This window comes from Platalea leucorodia, assembly GCF_965183815.1.
Source record: "Platalea leucorodia genome assembly, chromosome: Z".
Classification (NCBI taxonomy): Eukaryota; Metazoa; Chordata; class Aves; order Pelecaniformes; family Threskiornithidae; genus Platalea; species Platalea leucorodia.
The window spans coordinates 23,885,083-23,903,795 of NC_138858.1; the positions used below are offsets into that span (position 1 = coordinate 23,885,083).

General features: G+C 36.9%; 1 protein-coding gene across 2 annotated transcripts in view; it reads left to right on the top strand.

The window, feature by feature from the left end:
- The window catches only part of LOC309603146 (regulator of G-protein signaling 7-binding protein-like), a gene marked incomplete at both ends in the record, with an annotated part of 40,998 nt that overhangs the window by 13,100 nt on the left and 9,185 nt on the right, over positions 1 to 18,713 (top strand). The window contains one exon of one of the 2 annotated variants that reach the window (XM_082337604.1): positions 14,201 to 14,331. In XM_082337604.1, the coding sequence (XP_082193730.1) occupies positions 14,201 to 14,331 (131 nt within the window). Of the gene's footprint in view, positions 1 to 14,200; positions 14,332 to 18,713 lie in introns of those variants that run through there. The other variant, XM_082337605.1, reaches the window with a different exon arrangement.

The window sequence follows — 18,713 nt, forward strand, 5'->3', positions numbered from 1 at the left end:
ATGTCCGATTTAGGCCCACTGCTTTGAGATCTGTCTCACTAGCATATTTCAGTAATTTTCTTCTCTTGATTTCTACTGAAACACAGCGGACGCCAAAGCTGAGAATTTAGTCATGAGTTTTAAGTGCTTCTTTCCTGTCGTTTTCTTAAATATTGTTTGATTAAGAAATCCCACATGGCTGCAATTTTTAGTGTTAGACACTCTGCTTACCTTGGTTCTGTATAGCTTTGGTTCTGTTGTTCTGAGAAAATTATTTCTGATTCTCACTGAAGTTCTTATAAATCCAGACTATTTTAGCAGTATGTTCATGTATCTTAAGAGAAGTGAGAACATGAGATAATGAAGTTGGGCATTAGAAAAAGACTTCAACATGGGCTCTTAGAATTCCACCAATACTGTTTTTTTCTTCTGATTTCTTAACTCTTTTTTTAAGTTTTGGATTTAAATTTTCTTGTTAACAGAAATATTTTTACTAACTCTGAGTAGTTCTCAACATTCTGAAACACTTTTCTCTAATTAGAAAAAACAATCTTGATTCTGTGCCCCTCACTGAAAGCAGCCAGTGCAGCTGCTAAGTTAATTGGTCAGGCCCATGCAATTAAGTACATGTCCTTCTCATGACCTGTGTCCTGTCATGTCCCTTCAAGTGCTAGACTTCCTGCAGAGTCATCTAAGAAAAGACTTCATACTTATTGTGAACTTTGGTGCATGGAGGTTTGCCCTAGTAAGATGTTTAGTACCAAACAATAAAGGATAACTGCTCTCAATAGCATTATCAGTAACTTGCAAGATCTGTCTCCAACCCCAGGAGATCTCAGATCTGTCGGGCTTACACAGCGAAAATTCCAACCAAATCCAAATTTATTATAAGGTGTGTAAAATCTGTTCTAGTTTTTCTGATTGCTTTATTGTTCTGTTTCATAACAATTAAATATTTGAAACCATTATTTGGGCATTAAGGTCTCATCTGAACAAAGCGTTGAATTAAGCATTCCTTAAACAGGAATCCTTCCAGTACTATCAATTAAATTATGTTTAAATTCATGGTTTAAAATTAAACATATACTGAAGTGCTGGCTGTTATTGCATACTGTTTCCTCTTTGCTGGATACATTTGCAGATCTGCATTTAGTTTTTCTACATCATTTTTAAATGTAAGAGAAATAATACACTCAGTTATTTGTATATGAACAATTACTCACTGTAGTTCTCCCTTTTCTCTCTTACGTTCCATTTTTTACCTTGCTATTCTTACCTTTCATATGAATACTTTCTGCATGAACATTTCCTGTCAGCATAGGAATTTGGCATAAGAATTCAAATACTGTCATATTATATTATGTGCTTGAAGTTGTTGAAGAAACTGCTTTCCCATTGCAGAAGAAAACAAGTTTGCATTTATTGGGTGAGCAAAGAAAAGTTGCTGTCTTGTATCTCCGTCTATCGTGGCAAGACAGATAGTTGCAAATGTACTGTTGGTAACCTTGTCCGCATGGCAAATGGTTAAGGGGCAAAATATTTGAAAGTGCCTTGTTTATACAGCAGCTTCCAATTATTTCCATAAGTTCGGAGCTGTTATTGCAGTAAAGCAGAGGTATCCACCCATATGCATTTACACTCCCTTCCAAAAAACCCCAACACCAAGAAGACAGAAATTGGTACTTTGGGATAGTATGACAACTGCAACCATAGCCCTGTACACAGGCTGAGCAATGTGAGGCTGTGCACTGAGGAAGCAGTCCCTTCATGCAGGTTGAAGAACACCAGGGCCCCAAAATTGTGGGCATTCCAAAGTCTGGGCATTTAATTTAGCTGTAGACCTACCCAAAGTAGTGTGTGTACAGCCTTGCTATTCATTTTACATCATTCAAGACTTGGAAATGAGTAGTATGTCTGTGCAGCTGCTAATACAGGATACTGATGCCCAAGGAAGACTTTGTGGAGGCATTCTTGCTTCCCAAGCAGAAATAGGCAATTCAAAGAATGAAAAAAGGTAACACCAGTTCACAAAGTCAAGTGGAGGCTAGAGCAGGATTCAAAAAACACGAAATGAAAAAATGCAGCGTTCTTTATGCTAAAATGCTGCTTCCTGAACACATTTTATCAACAGATGGTTTTAAAAATTTCTCCATATATGAATTTAAATATTTCAGGAAGCTAATCTATTTCTTTTTTCTCTCTCTCTTTTTTTTTTTTTTTTTTTTTGACACATTCAAGTTTTCTCACAGTCTCTCAGCTGTGATTTTTAACTTAACTACTCATACAGATTTGATCTGTGAAATATCTGGTGGGGCTGTGTGAGATACTTCTACTGACACTATACCACAATTTCTTTTTCACTTGGAATACTTTTATATGGAGGTATTTGGATATTTGTTTTTGAAAAGATAAAAAAATATTCCAGGGCATAAGAGTGACCTATTCAAAGCACTCCTAGAATACATCCAAAATCCCAAATACTACCTTATTCTGAGCAACCTAGTAATGATCTGCTTGGTGAACTCTTTTCCTTCTGCTTTAGAATTGTAGCAGTCACATTGTTCGCCTAAAAGAAAAAAAAAAGGATTATGAGAATGTATGGATCTTTTCAGTAATTGTTAATACAATATTGCTCTTATCCAAATCCCAGTGAAGGTTACAGAACACTCTCCCTTTAGTTTTGGTAGTCCTTAGACTAAAGTGTTTTGTCATATTTTTGAGGAAATGCAAATACATTGTCCTTACCACTTCTCATTTTACCATTTCTTCACATCTGTGCTGTTTTTCTCATTTTGAAATATGGAAAACCAGAAATCTAAGTTACAAGCAGATAACAGGCATCCAGATCACACAAGCACTTTATGGAATGCGTTTTGGAGAAATTTTTGTATTGAAATTTATATTCAAAGTATACTAGAGACAGAAAAAAATGAAAAAGAGAAGTGTCATAAATCAAAGCAGTCATCTGGTTTAGTGTCCTGTGGATGGTCAACAGCAGATGGCATCACTTGCCTGCAGCAGAGTTCCTCCTAAATCCCGTATGTTGGTAGTTTGTTGTGACCTAGATACTACAGCACCAAATACCCAAAGCATTTAATTCATTTTCAAGCCTTTCTGGAAGTCTGACCCTATTTGTCCACACAGATCAGAACAAAATTCATAGATCATCCCACATGGGATACTTGTTTTGATAGTTTTCTAACATTCTCTGTTGACCAAAGAAACTATACAGGAGTGTACATATGAGTTCTTACCATAAGTTTTGAGACTTTTGAAAGATAGAGTTTATAAATAATTTATTCGTGAGTAGTAAGTGATTAAGGGACATTTTAAAGAACTTAGAAGCTTAACTAAAATCAAAGGGGAAATCCATAGGCAGCATGAGTCTACAGTCAAGTTATAAGAGGCAATATGGAGGTATACTGGGCTTGAGCCTGTTGACTGGCACAGACCTGTCTGTGCTCTCACTACTGGTTTATCAGAGAAATTTGTGTGAGAACTACTTGCAAATGCTGACAAGGCAGGCTGCTGAATAGGAATTTCTTTGGGAAACTTAAAAATCGTTGCATATGCAACTAATCTGACTACCTCCTTCTTGGTTAGCACAGATCTTTTCTGGAAAGTCTGTGTTGTGGTTTGGGCTTATCTGTTATTTAGTAGTGTCTATCATATTATCTGAGGCAGTGAGGCTGTGAGATTTTTTTGTCCAGCTGAGGCTAGAGCGAAGCAAGGCTGACTTGAGAGCTCACCCAAAGATTTCTTTCATGTAACCTGAGACCGCCTCGTCTCAACAGGGAGCCTGATAATGTGCAGAGAGAAAGGCCCTGTTCAGCCCGTCTTTGGCTAGTACAGAGGTCTTAGGGATTTCCTTGAAGTAAAGGCAAGGGACAGCCAGCTGAAGGAAAGAACGACGGAAAGGAGGCTTAGAGTCAGTTTCTGCAAAGGTTTGGTGGTCAAGCCCTGTGTTTATCTTTTTTTAAATCTTACAGTAACTCAAAAGCATATTTAAAGACATATGTGCAATTTCACTTGGAATTCTGAGTGCTTAGAAGTATCCTGTCGGGGATTTTAAGCTTAGCTAGTGCGGTGGGTTAGCCTTGGCCAACAGCCAAACTCCCACCCAACTGCTTGCTCACTCACTCCTCAGCAGGACATGGGGAGAAAACAGGAAGAAAAGGAACGAGAAAGCTGGTGGGGATAATGACCGGGACTCTGCTTACCAACTACTGTTGGTGGCAAAGCAGCCTTGACTTGGGGAAGATTAGCCTAATTTAGTGCCAATTGAAATAAAAATAATTACTAATTTTGGTAATGGGAAGCAAAAAGACAAACACTAAAACAACACCTTTTCTCTCCCCTTTCCCATGCTCAACTTCACTCCAGACTCTTCTACCTACCCCCTGAGCAGTGCAGGGAGGATGGGGAATGGGGGGTTACAGTCAGTCCATAACAGTTCTGCTTTGCCTCTCCTTCCTCCTCACACTTTTCGTCTGCTCCAGCGTGGGCTTCTCCACAGGCTGCAGTCCTGCCAGGAAAATCTGCTCCACTATAGGCTCTCCACAGGTGGCAGTTCCTTCAGGAATATCCATCTGCTCTGGTGTGTTCCTCTCTGCAGGCTGCAGGGAATATCTGCTCTGCCGTGGAGAGCCTCTTCCTCCTCCTTTCTCTGACCTTGATGTTTGCTCTCGTGTTTCTCACTCTTTCTGTTCCCCCTTCCTCTCTCCCTGTGGTGTTTGCTGCCCTTTTTTAAAATAAGTTTTCAAAGAGGTGCCGTACACTTGGCCGATGAGCTCAGCTGTGTCCTGCCATGGGTCCCTTGCGAAGCCAGCAGGAACTGCCTGGAAGTGGCTGTGTCTGGCACAGGGCAGCCCCTCACCTCCTTCCACAGAGGACACCCTGTAGCCGTCACCGCTACCAAAACCTTGCCACGTACACCCAATACACCCAGTCTTACCTAAAGTGGAGTGAGTTTGAATAAAATTTCTTATATTAGTGCTGTTTTACTCAAGTCCAGGAAGTTTTACCAAGTGATTGTAATTGGGTTTGTCCTCTAGTGGAATAGTTTGGATAGTCCTCTGGTAATTTACTTCTCGCCCACACTTGAGTTAATTCAGCCAGTAAAATTTACATCTGAGGGAACAAATCTAGAAAATTCCAGTCCGTGATTCTGATCGTTTAACAAAATGTTTTCTGACTAACACCTGCAAATACTCGGTATGCTGCTAAGTACATGCACAGTTCTTAAAAACAGTGTGTGATACTTGTTCTCCTGATAACATAAAGTCAGGGGTGTGGAAGAATCACAGTATTAACTAATTAGTAATTAATTAATCCATTTTAAAGGTAAGGTTACTGCATCTGTAGTAATTATCTCGGGTAGTGTGTTTCCAAAATAATTTTAGAACTTCAACATGAAAAAAATAGAAGACTTCAATAATATAAGTGATGCTATATTTTTTCCTTTGGGCATATTTCTGAAAGAGGGGAGCTCGCCAGAAAAAGGAAACAACAGAATATTCAAAATTACTGTAATTTGCAGACCGTACATGACCGCTGGTTTATCAGATAACTTCTATGGAAGTCAGTGAGATTTTCTTGAATGGATAAGAAAAGTATATTTCCTACTGTTATAGTTGTAGCTAAATTGTTCTAGCATGGAAATATCTGAACTGCCATTAACTTGGGAATTAGAAATGTCTCTACAATATGAGTCACCGCATTGTGTTTTTATTCTACTTGTATTATCATATACCCAGATTGACTCCATCAGCCTTGTCAGAGTTATTGGAGATTTACACTGGTCTAACTAAACAAAATCTGATCATGTCTTCTGTTATTGAGAGAGCTGTTGTAACTGCTTCAAAACAACAATCTGATTTAATAAAAACAACATTGCAACCATTTATGGGTCTACTAGAAAGAACTAGCCCTGCTTTTGCTCTGGCTGGACTGGGATGTTGTATAGCAGTTGTATCACAGTATTACAGTGCATTAGCAGAGAACAAAAAAACGACACAGGATACTGAAACTCACAGCAGTGTGTGTGAAACGCATACATTTAAAAAAAAATAACCCCAGCAGATGGGAGGAACACAAATAATGTTTTCTCAAGATCTGTTTAGAAGAAAACATTGTCATCGGATGACTTTTATACTTATATTCAAAATGAATTAGCAAGTCTTTTGTTACCTTTAAAGGTGAATGGTTAAGTGATAAAGAAATAAACTATGTGTTTAAGATAGAAAAACGGAGGCAGGTTTAGCAGGCTATTGCACCTAAGCCATAATCAGAGGGGCCTCCTGCCTGCAGTACCTAAGGGAATTAAGCATATCTTCCCTGCAGTATTTGTCACATTTTTCATTCTAGCAGAAGAACCATAATGTCTGAGGTATGTCTTGTTTCCAGATCATCTTTGTAGCTGCTATATATTTCTGAACTGCAGTGTTTCTGATACTAAATTAAGAGACAATCTACAGGGTAATATTTGTGGACAGTGATTTTCCACAGCTTATGAAGCCAATTTACATTCCTTTTCATGGGAAGTACATATATGGGGTGTAAAGCAGAATTTGATTAATTCATTTTCACTTCTGATTTGCCAAAGGTTTATTTTCCTTTAGCTTTTGAAGACAAGCAGTCTTCATTACATATCTAGACAGTTCTTTCAGGTCATAATATTTTAGAATTATTGGTGCTGTTCACAAAAATGATACTTCTCCTTAGAGTTAAGCATGGAATTTGTCAAAACAATACTTTTAGAAAAAGGTGTATCAAACCCTTTGTACAACTTAGCTACTCTTTTAACCAGAGATAATACATCAGTATGTATTTTTAAATGTTGTTGATAGTAAAAGTAAAACGCTGCTCTGAGTGAAATTCTTAAGGTAAATTCAGAATTAGACCATAATCTTTGTTCAGTTTTAGTAGTCTTAAGTTTCACTAATTTCAATGGAATGCTGGACACCTGTGGGAATTCAGGAAAAGCTAAAGGTGTTTTTCAGCTGTAACCAATGTTTTGGCAGTACAATAAAATTATCTGTCAACTATTTTGGAAAAAAAATAAAAAATATTAATGCTGTTTTCACCCTTTACCTTTCCATGTTAAGGAGGGGCATTTTAATCATGTTTATTCTTGTATTTTAAAATGATTATCAAAAGAGCTGCATTCATTCACCTTGCTTGCATGTACTGGGTATTGTATGGTTGGTGTAAGAGCTCCCTCTATAGGTTTTATTTTAAATATCAGCGTAGGAAAATATAAAGGGAAGTAAATTCCACCTCTTGTCACTGCTTCATAAACATATTCAGTTGAACATGACCTGATTTTTAAAAAGCAGGATTTTATGGAAAGGAAGCCATCGATTTTACCAGTAGCTGAAGCGTGAAGATTTAATGTTACAGATTTATTTAAGTTGTATTTACAAAAATTTATACTTTTAATTTTAATAGCAGCCTGATAAACTGTGTAACTTAAGCTACCATAATATAAAGGAATAAAACAGCATTTTCTCTTTTGTAACTACTTTTAATACATGTAGGTATTGGAGCGCTCAAACTGCAGAAGTATGGCTCACACAGTAGTACGAGGTTCTCATCACCTGAGTAGTATTCATGTCTTTGAATAAGGACTTCTACCACTTATGGCACCCTGGTGGTATAATATTCACATGACAACTACAGAAATTCCTAGTGAGGGACAGACAGGATATTTGAAACTATTAATATACAGCTATCAGCATAATTTATCAGAGAGAAAGAAAATCAGAGCCAAATGATCTGCCAGTTTTCCCTAGACATCAGCAAGTGTTTCTAAGTCAAATAAGTAATCCTACAGACCTCATGATGGGAAATGTGACTGTTGGTAGTAATAAGCTAACCATCTGGCCTTCTTTCATACAGAGGTTTTATTATTAAAAACAAAACCAAAAAAATCTCTGTATGAAGGAACCCATTCTCTTAGTTCCATTTGAAAATCAAAGCCTACTGTTTTCTATTGAAGATCAGCCAGGAGTGAAGCCTGACAGTTATTAAGCAATATGCCAGCTTGTGTGGACTTATAAACTTTACCCTTTACCCTACATGCAAAATATTTGCATAAGCACAGGTACACCCATCTCACCATTTCCCCTTCCTCATGTATGGGAACACATAGGTCTTGCTGCTTCATTGGCAAGTCAAGAGGCTTTCTCAGAGCAGTAGAATTCCATAAATTCTATCTTTAGTCCCTTCCTACACGGGCTATTCATTGCATTCATCTTGTGAAAGGCAGCAGTGCTCCCCTGTCACAACCTGTGTGTCCAAATCCTGTAAAGGTTACCAGTACCCCTTTTTCTTACCTAAGTGGATAGGGAGAAGCAAAATAAAATTCTGCTCCACAATAGATGCAGGAACTGAGCACAATTCCTATTTACAGCCTTGTGGCAGCTCTGCTAAGAAACCAGCAATGGAGAATTGGTCTTTGGCTCATGGGCAGGTGCTCAGTGCTGTGCTAGCTTTCATATGTCCAGCTGCACATAAGCTATTCAACAGCCCTGTTGAGAACACAATTTCACACAGCAGTTGTATGAGATTGTGTTATATGAGATTTCTCTTGCATATCTAAGTGGTCTTCATAAAGAAATCAGCTGGACTAACTGAAACAGAGGTAGCTGACCTTGGCGGGTAATAATACAAGTTTGCATGAACTTTTCTTTGTAAACAAAAATGAATTTGATATATAGCTATTTAATAATAAACATAGCAGCAGCAGCATTCTGAAGGTTATGCCTGTACTAGTCCCCTGTCTGACATTTCTCATGGCATGACACTGAACATATAGAAATAGAAAATTACTGAGAGAAGTGAAATTGATGGCACTTCAAAGAGAAATTTTAAGCCCACTACACAGAATGTACTTCAGGGATTATAAAAGAAATCTTTACGTGCATTGGCATCAGAGCATGTGGCTTTCAGAGATGAAAATGAGGCCTATATACATGCATAGGAGAAAATTGTTTGGTTGCAAGCTAATGGAGTTCTTGTGGTCATTATTGCAATTAAACACTACTTAAACAGTTTGAGACAATCAGTGAAGGTAGTGGCCTGGAAATAATTCTCATTGTATAAACTTTGGGTAATTAAAAATATTTTTCTTGGATGTCACTGCTGTTACTCTGGATTTGCAAATGAGAGAAGAATTTTGCCCACAGTCCAATTACAGATGCTCCATATTCTTGAAAAAACAAGAATGGGTCAGAACACACATATATTGTAGATGTTTCTAGTTCTGATTCTCATGCTATTCATAAATATAGTTTACAAGAAAAATATATTAGATTTACAACAGCAAAAAAAGTCAATTAAAATACCTCTTACTGTGCTTTCCAATTACTCTTCCACCTCATTTGTGAATAGGAAGCCACTGATAAATTGAAACTGGCTTATGAGCCAATCATCTTGTATATAATTGCTCCTTTCTTAGTCTGCACAATTAAAATTTCTGTCAGTAAGGCCGAAAAAGTTTTAGAGAAAGGTTTTCACCATTTTTGCTTCTTAGAAATTAAATAGCTGTATGAGGAAAATACTGTTTTCTTACACCTGTGTGCAGACCCTCAATCTTTTTGCCAGTGACAGCTAGAAAGGAAGAAATACATCCAACACTGTAAATAAAGTTCCTGTAACGGCCATGACTTCTAAAAAAATCTAAGGATTTCTAACATTTGAAACAATGCAGAGGAAAATAGGACAAACATAATCCAGTTTTATTTAAAACACAAAGAAATTATCTTTTCATGATGTAAGTTTCCATACTCTTCTTAGTGATAGATTTGTGGTTAAAGAATCCTAGCTTTCAGAAGAGTTAGACAGATTCAGCTTTACTTGCATAAGAGAGTGGAGTAGATCTGTATCTCTGTATCAGAAAGAGCTCTCATCACTGAGCAGAAAAAGGTCATTGTTACCATCTGCAGTGGCTTTGGTTTTGCGGGTTCCACTTTGCACATGAAGGTTTATGGGGCAATGCCCTGCAGGTGGAATAGGCAAATCAATGACTCATTTAACTCATTTATTTATTACTAGTTGTGTAACTGTTCATCTTCAGGACAGAGGAAACCCTGCTCAGAAAGAAAAGTTTAGGCATCTAGGAAACTCAAGCAGAAACTGAATTGCTTGTGTATATATTGTTGGGGCTCCAGGACTTAGGTATTACATGAAATAAGCAATAATTTTGAAGAGCTTTATTTTGGACTTGGATGCTGAATATGGAAAGTACATGGAATTCTACACTCTTAAATCTTTTTTCAATCCCTGTATTGGTAAGGATAGCTCAAGGGAAATTACTGTATGTGTGCTCACAGGGAAACGAGCTGCAACAGTAAGTGATGCAAACAATGAGGAAAACAAAAAGCTCTGTCTCTGTCTACTGCAGTAATTCCATGGTGCTGAACTTGGGAATCATGTTCAATGCACATGTAAGAGTATGTCACACTAAGGGGTATAAAAAATTCCAACTGTAAGCTAAAAGGTAGGACAAATCAGGATAATAAAAGCCTCCAAGAAGCCATGTATTATGTAAATATGTATTGAATGGTTCTTAAATTTAGCTACCAGAGAAATAAAAACAGGTATATAAGACCCAAAGTTCAGAAAGTTAAAATACTATTCTAGAGGAAGGAAGCATGGTGTGCTGTACTTTTGCTGTATTTGGCTAGTTGCTTGTTTCTTCTGTATTTGGTTAGATGAATTCTGTAAGGTTACATTTACTCCTGAGACTGCCTCTTACATCAAACATCAGAATCCTATCCTGCTCTAAGATTCATCCAATTTTGTAGCAACTCTTTTACAGAAAATGTTGAAATCATTAGGTGCAGTACATGCAAAATTAAGGACTAGATGCTGGTCTTGAAAATGCTGGTATGATTTAGAAATAAGAGTCTGCTTCTGAAGAACTGCTCCTGATTTATACTAAAACAAATTAAATTTATATCTGGGCTATATGTGTTTTATCTTCTTTGGTTAATACCAATATGATTACATTAAAAACCGTTCTTGCCATCTGCCAATTTGAAAAGAAATGCTCTTGAATTTATGGTTATTGTTTATGCAGAGAGAATAGTCCATTTCTAATCAGCTAAGTGATCACAGATCTAATAGCTGTGATTCATATAACAAATAGATTGGTTAAAAATGAAAGAAACAGCAAACACAACTGCAGAGAACATTAAAATTTAACTCTTGTTAAACCAGGAGTAGATACTATGGATTAATGCAAGATAAAAATTACTAGATACTTAATGCAAGGTAAAAAAGTATAAAATATTGTAATACACAATGTAGAACTTCTGAGTGTCTGAGAAGTCTGAAATTAAGTACAGATTTTAAAAAATCAAATTCAGTTTATCCCAAAATAATATTGTGTGTATGTATGTGTGTCGTAATGCTGTGTGTCTTCTAAGCATAATTTTCAGCATTTCAGAACTAGCATTCTTTATTTTCTTATACTACTGCTTCATCAGGCACTAAAAATATTTATGTTCCTATGCTTTGAAAAGAATGTGAGATTTCAACACGGATCCATTTCTAGGAAATATATGTTTTCATATGCAGTTAAGGACTTGACTCTGAACAAACAAAAAAAAATTCTGTCGGGTAGCTGATTTTTCAGGAAAATTATTCAGGGTCTTAAGGCTATCAAATGTTTTCTGAGTTGGAATCACAGAGAATAGGAAGAAATATTATAGGAAGCATCTGAAAAGACATCTTCAGAGTATTGGGGGTGAACCTTTTTTGTTCTGCCACCATAGCTTTATTCTGTATTTATGATAAGATACAGGAAATACCATATTGTGCATGGTATAATTTTTCAACAAATGCAGACTTCACTTTAGAAGTAGCAAAGTAGATGTGGCTTAAGAGATATGCACATATTATAGTCGAGCCAAAAGAAATAAAGCTCCTAGGATGGGAAAGTTTATTATGTGTATGGTATTGCTCCTGAAGTAACACAGACCACAGCAATTGTAATTTGTACTCCAGTGATTTCCTGCCTTTTTGAGGAGGTCTATTTTGTAATGGATTGGCATGTGGGACTGATCTTCCTTTGTCCTTTGTCCCTTCTGACCACTCCAGTATGATTTCTTTCAATCTTCAGTCTTTTCCAACCTTGTCTTTTTTTTCTTTTTCAGCTGCATTTTTTGCTTGTTTAAGCAATCTTGATTGTACAGCTTACCACTACTGTGATTCTTACCAGTTTACATTGGCATGTACAAGCACCAGTAGTCTCCCTTCATATGCTGTGGAAGTGCTAAGGTTGCTCTTTCCTTTTAGGAAGGTTCTCGACAATTCTGTGAAACCTACATTGTCCCATTTGGTTTCTGATGTCATTTGGAGGCACAGGAACCCTTGAGGACCATGGAAAACTACACAGTTTCTTCCTCATTGGAGGCAGATTATGGCAAGTCCTGGCATCAAATATTCCTTTGAGATTGCTCCTTTCTCCTGCCCACTGAGCCACATGGATCGGGGCCTATTTTATACTCATCCTATTTTCTTACCCCAGGATATGACTAAGTAAATTCTTCCTTAGTGTCACTGAAATAAGTGGCAGAAGGTGCATGCTTTCTAGGCAATGTGCAGTCTCCTTTGTTAGAAATAATGGTGAATCTCAAATACAAGAATTAACAGTTTTTAGTATGCAGTGTTCATTTGAACTGAACTTCAGTAAGATTGTATCAGCACAAACTGATAGGATTTTCCTTAAAATAGAGTTTTTAAGCTTTGTTCTTGACAAAAGAGCTGGACTTAACATTTTGACTGGACCCTGGATCTAGGTATAAATAACGACCTCTTACCTTAGGTCAGAAAGAACTTATTTTACTGGTTTAAATAGACGTTATCTGCTGTAGGTCTCAAAGTCTTTGGCCTAGATTGATATTAAGAAATTATTTGACCATAGAAGCCCAGTCTAGTGTTGCTGCAAATAATTTATCAGGTAAGTTGCTTTGGTTCCCATGAGGAAATCTACAAGTCTAATTTTATTTCATTTACAGGAGGGTCTTTTGAAGCATCAGTTTAACTACAGGAAATTAAATCACTGTAAAGAATGCTAACAATCTTTTTATTGTGAAAGCTTCATTTATATTATTCATAGGCTAAGAATCTGAAGGCATGCTGAAATTTTTTTTTCATTTCTTAGCAGTAGTATTCAGAAATGCAATTAGGTTCAGGTTATTTAGAAAAGCAGGTTCCTCTAGTTGTTATAAAATCCGGTTTTGGGGGTTATCTTACCATTTAACATCACTATGTAGCAAACCAATAGCAAGAACGTCTGAACATGAAATGGCTGAAATTCTAACTCTTCAATCTTACCGCTTACTGCCCTATTGAAAGTACCTTTGGTAGGAGCACTGAAAACCTAATTTTCAGGTATGACTGGGTAAATCACTTCGTTAGCACTCACAGAAACAGTTAAGTTTATAAAAAAGTATGTTTACACCCGGGCAGCACTCTCAGCCTACAAAAGTGAGGTTTAGTGTCTGATTTTACAGCCAGGCATGAGAATTGATTCCTGGATCTGGGTAAATTATTTCAGAGGTGTAGGATTACTCTTGATTTCAGTTTTTGTTTTCAAGATTGTTATTACTTTTCTTTAAAAATTCTTGAACATCCCATTCTCCTCACAGTGCAGTATCACATGACTACTAATTTAAAGGGGGGGGGGGGGGGGGGGAGGAGGGGGGCAAAAGAAATTCAGACAGAAACTATAGAACCAAAAGGCTACAACTGGCTTGTCTCTGATGAGAGTGTCTTCAAAGTAGGGTTGGTTATGCCTTATCCAGGATCTGTAACGTGAACAGTGACTGTGAAAGTGGCCCTGCAGTCTCCTGCACCTGCAGCAGGGGTAACTGAAACTTGATGGCAGAAGAACGCTTCCATCTACCAGAAAATACTTATCAAAAGCTTTTAAAGAGGAGAAAATATCTCAGTCACTTATTTATCCCTTTTCCAGAAATATGCAGAGAAGAAAATACGGACATGCAATCTTACCAAAGACAACCCAAGTTTAGCTGTTTTAAGCCTAGAGCTTTGTAGAGCTGAAGAATTGTTTGTAAATACAGTTTGGTAGAAACAGGCTTAATAGTTTATGAAGCAGATGTGGTTGCTTTCAACAGTAGGGAAGTTGATTTGATGACCCTCATGTCCTTCCAGTCCCATTCCTAACTAAAATTTTTCTCTTTTACTGCAGCCCAGAAGATGGTGAAATTCATCCCGAAATCTGTAGACTATACATCCAGTTGCAGTGTTGCTTAGAAATGTACACAACAGAAATGCTTAAGTCCATATGTCTGCTAGGATCACTGCAGTTTCATCGGAAAGGTATTGAATTGCACAAATATACAGATGCTGATTTAAAAAAAGAACAGTCTTTTGAGGCATGCATGGGTATTCATGAAAGACAAAGCACCAGACTGTAAAATGAACTATACCACTGAAGCTTTTCGGCTACTGAAGAAAAAAGCTGTATTTCTGTTTCATTATCATCATTTTACAGAAGTGTGTCACATCACACATGTATCACTAATGTTGTTGTAGTTTAGAACTCTAAAATGTTTTTTAAAAGTGGCCGCAAAAGTTTTAGCTGTTGTTAGTCAGATCAGTCAGCAACCTCTCTTAGTCTTTTTATTAGAGGTATTTGTTTGGTATGATATTTGAGGGCAAGTGTTTGGTGGAGCAATATGGCATGGTTTTAGTACTAAGCTGATCCCTTACTATCCCTGTTGTTATTTATCCAGCAATACCAGCTTATAGCAAAAGACAGATAAACATAGTTAAAAATCTGCCCACCTTTATGAAACTAGATACTAGATTCAGAACTGAAATCTACCTCATAAAGTATTTTTACACACAAAGGAGATGTCCTTGCTTCAATGAAAATGCATCTCTCTGATTTCATATTTGATTAGCCGCCTACCGAAAGGAAGATGTAGAAATGCAGATAATTCACTGAACAGGTTACTTAGTAACCTTATTACTCAGTGATGGCACACACTGATTGGGACTGTATCTCTGCTAATTGTAACTACTCTTTCCCCAGATAATATCTCAGGATAATATACTAGGTGAAGACAAATTTCTGTAATGAACTGTAATGAAGGTCTTGTAATGAACCTTCTGTATTTCCTGTCATGCTGAAAGATCCCATAATGTATTTTTCACATCTAGCTATAGGATACAGCTAAAGCCAGTGATATTTTTATTACAAAAATAAGAATTAGAGGTTTGTAACTGCTCAATTGAGCTTCTCAGTGATTTTCTCAAGTTGAAAAGAAATCTATAAAATAGGAAGAGACAGAATTAACACAGCCATTTTCTAACAAGTTGCCAGTAGCTGCTAAAATGAGTCATCACTTTTAAGACAGATTGTACTACATTTCCTAGCATTGACTACAGTTCTGAAACCACCTTCTGTAATGGCAGAAAGAAAGTAGCTTGAGGTGACCTGAGTAACCCTGATATGTCTTGTCTCTCCCTTTTGCCTCTGAATGGAATCTACATTAATAACTTAAACTAAACATCAAATGATCAGGTGTCTAAAGTTGGGTAAGATGAATTACAGCATTATAGTATGGGCCAGCTTAGTTCCTGTCTGGCAGTACTTTTGATATACATTGGTTCCTCATCTCACCATAGAGAAAGTCATGGTACCTATTCTGCCATTGCTAAATAGAGTAATTTTTGTTCTGTGTCCATATAGAGATAACCACAGTAACTTGGCTCAAAGTTCCTGTGACATTCTTTGAGAAAAAATCATAATATGCAAAAATTATATAATCACGGATTTTGAATAATTTGAATTTTGGAACTTAGCCAATACAACATTGCTTTTGTATATTAAATACTTGGTATTTACAACACCTAGAAATATTGTAAAGGCATCATGCAACAAGGGATATTCCAGTTACATGTTAAGTATTTTTTTACAGTGAAGACAGTCATATACTAGCACAAGTCACCCACAGAGGCTGTGAAATCTCCATCCTTGGTGATACTGGTAACTCAACTAGCCCTGAGCAATCTCATGCGAGTTGGCCCTGCTTTCAGTAGGGTGTTAGACTAGATGACCTTGCAACCTTTTTATTCTATGTTCTGCCAAAACATAGTGTTTTCCAAGGAGTAGAATGAACCCATACCTTTCTTTAATTTCTTTACCTATGGAGAATGGTACTGCAGTGTAGGCAAAGTGCATAAATTTATCTCTAGGAATGAAAGAGCTGGTAATTTCACCATTATAAAATATATTGTGCTGTTGCTAATATATAGTTTTTTTACTTTTTTCACCTGTTTAGTTTTTCACCATCTGAGTGACCATATTAAAAAAAATAATCGTTTTCCTTGTGTATGAAGAGTACTACACTTAGAAACTTTGCTTAGTTCATAAATGTGCATGTCTGGTGTTCTTGCTGTGTCTTGAAGCTCATTTTTGAAGGTAATATTTTCCATTTGGATGTAATATTTTCCATTTTCTAGTCCTCTTACTTGTTGGGTAAGTAAGTGGTTTGTTTTTAAATCTCCCATGAGATTTCACCAGTTTATGTTCTTACCTGGGAGCCAGCAGAGATTCAAGTAGAATGACAGTAGAATGACAAGCAGGCTGTTCTCGGCAACCTGCGGCTAATAAGTAATAATGTGGGGACTGATGTCTTGACTGGACATTATCAAACAAACTATAGAACTGATAAAGATAAGGCAGTGCTGATGCTCTTTTCCCAAGAGAAACTCAGCCAATGCTCCCTGCTGGGAAACAGATGCTCTTTAATGAAACACTACACTACAATTTGAAGGGCTGAGCTCTGGGTATTTTCACTGTCTTTCGCAGCACTGATCTTCTATCTCTTCTTATCTTCCTGTTCTACTGAACAAACATTCCTATATATACTGTATAGTCTATATCAAGCTTCCTGTAGAGAAATTTCTTGCATATTTACAGTGCTTTAGATTAACTTACTACTGTCATACAACCTCTGCTAGAAAAGTCAGATAGTCTGTTATTTCTTTAAGCTATAACAGTCACAATGGGGCCAAAAGCCATAAATATTTCCAGCTGTGTTTTGCAGTAAGTAAACTGAGGTAAGTGGTCTCTAATAAATTTTTTTCTAAGATACATACACCACAAAAGCCCAGTGTTAAAAATACATGATGATTGCAACTTTCGATATTCAGACAATTTGCGAAGGACACAATGAAATGTGCCCAAGTAGCCTTAATTCAAACTTTTTGTAGTTACTAAGTCTTTGGTTACCTGATCATATATTTTATTACTCCTCCTTTCCACAATCCCAAGAGTCCTGGCTAACTAATACACATGTAAATATTTACTTGTGCATATAGCTTTCTTTTATCCTAATTGTTCAGTGTCATACATTGTATTTGTTGCACACAATTCTGTTCTAAAGGCAGAATTCTTCTGTTCCCCAGACCTTTCTCAGTAACTCGTACACTGATGGGAGTGTCTTCAGAACTGCCTTCAGTAGTGAGGTAGTAGCAATTTTTCCCATTGTAAAGTAGGAACAGAGATTAAGCTAAAGATTGCAAATTTAGAATCTGAGATTGCAGCATACTTTATGCAGTGCTGTATGTGTTTTTCAGTAGCTTCATTTGCAGCTAAGTGCAAAGAGTCTCTGGGTTCAGCAACCAGACAATTAGAAATACTTTGTCAATAACTATTTTGAGGAGCTGGGTTTAAGCAACTTGGATAGGATAACATGAAAACTTTGGATAGGTATAGAGTCCAGTTTTCAGGGAAGCACTGTGAGAAGCTCTCCTGCGTCTTCCTGCAATCCCTAACATGATGGCTTTAAGGATCTTGCTGTCCCTTTTGTCATAGTAAATACCTATTGGGGGTGACTATAGCAAATACCTATTGGGGCAGATATGGCAGATGGCAGATCATGTTCCAGCTCTTCCAGGAAATCTTCTGAAACTTCTCACTGCATTTGTTCACCTAGTTTTCTTTCGCATCATTATCACACTCTGGCAGAACTTCTCTGGATAGAATCACCTTTCTCAGACTTTGTCAAGCTACAGATGAGTTCGCTTACCTAGGACCTGCAGCTTCTTTCCTTGTCTTGGTTTTGCTTTATTTATTCCCCTCCATCATTCGAATTATATAGCTTTGTGCCTTAGGGAGCAGTGTCAAACACAGTTCTTAAACCTAGTAATACTTTTAAAAATTTGAATTAGAGTTTCATGGAAAGTAAGATATTCTGAAGGAGCTTAGGTACCTCTCTGAAGTGTTTACAAAATTCAGCTCTAATTCTTTTAAATGTGGTATGTCTACTTCATTGACATTGCATGTTCCCAACAGTGACTATTCTTTTGATTAAATAAACAAATCCTGGCTTAGCTAGCAAGGTCTTCGAAGAAGTAGTTGACATTAATTTCTGTCCATGGAAGCTGCTGAATGTGATTATCCTTTTTCCAAATGAATTCTGAGGTTGTCAAGGTCTCACATTGAGAAAACCCAGAACTTCCTCAGAGTTCTTAAGTACACTTCAGCATACATTGCTGTATTGAGCCAGAAATACTTTGGGATCAAAGGTTTTCATTGATACCTTATAAAGAACTTCATTGCATTTTCAGTTTATAAACATAATAGATAAAAGAGCTTTGCTGATTCATATATCCACAATAGTAATATATTCCTTTCATTGTAAAGAACTGTAAAATATTATTATTATCATTGGATCATTATAGCATGT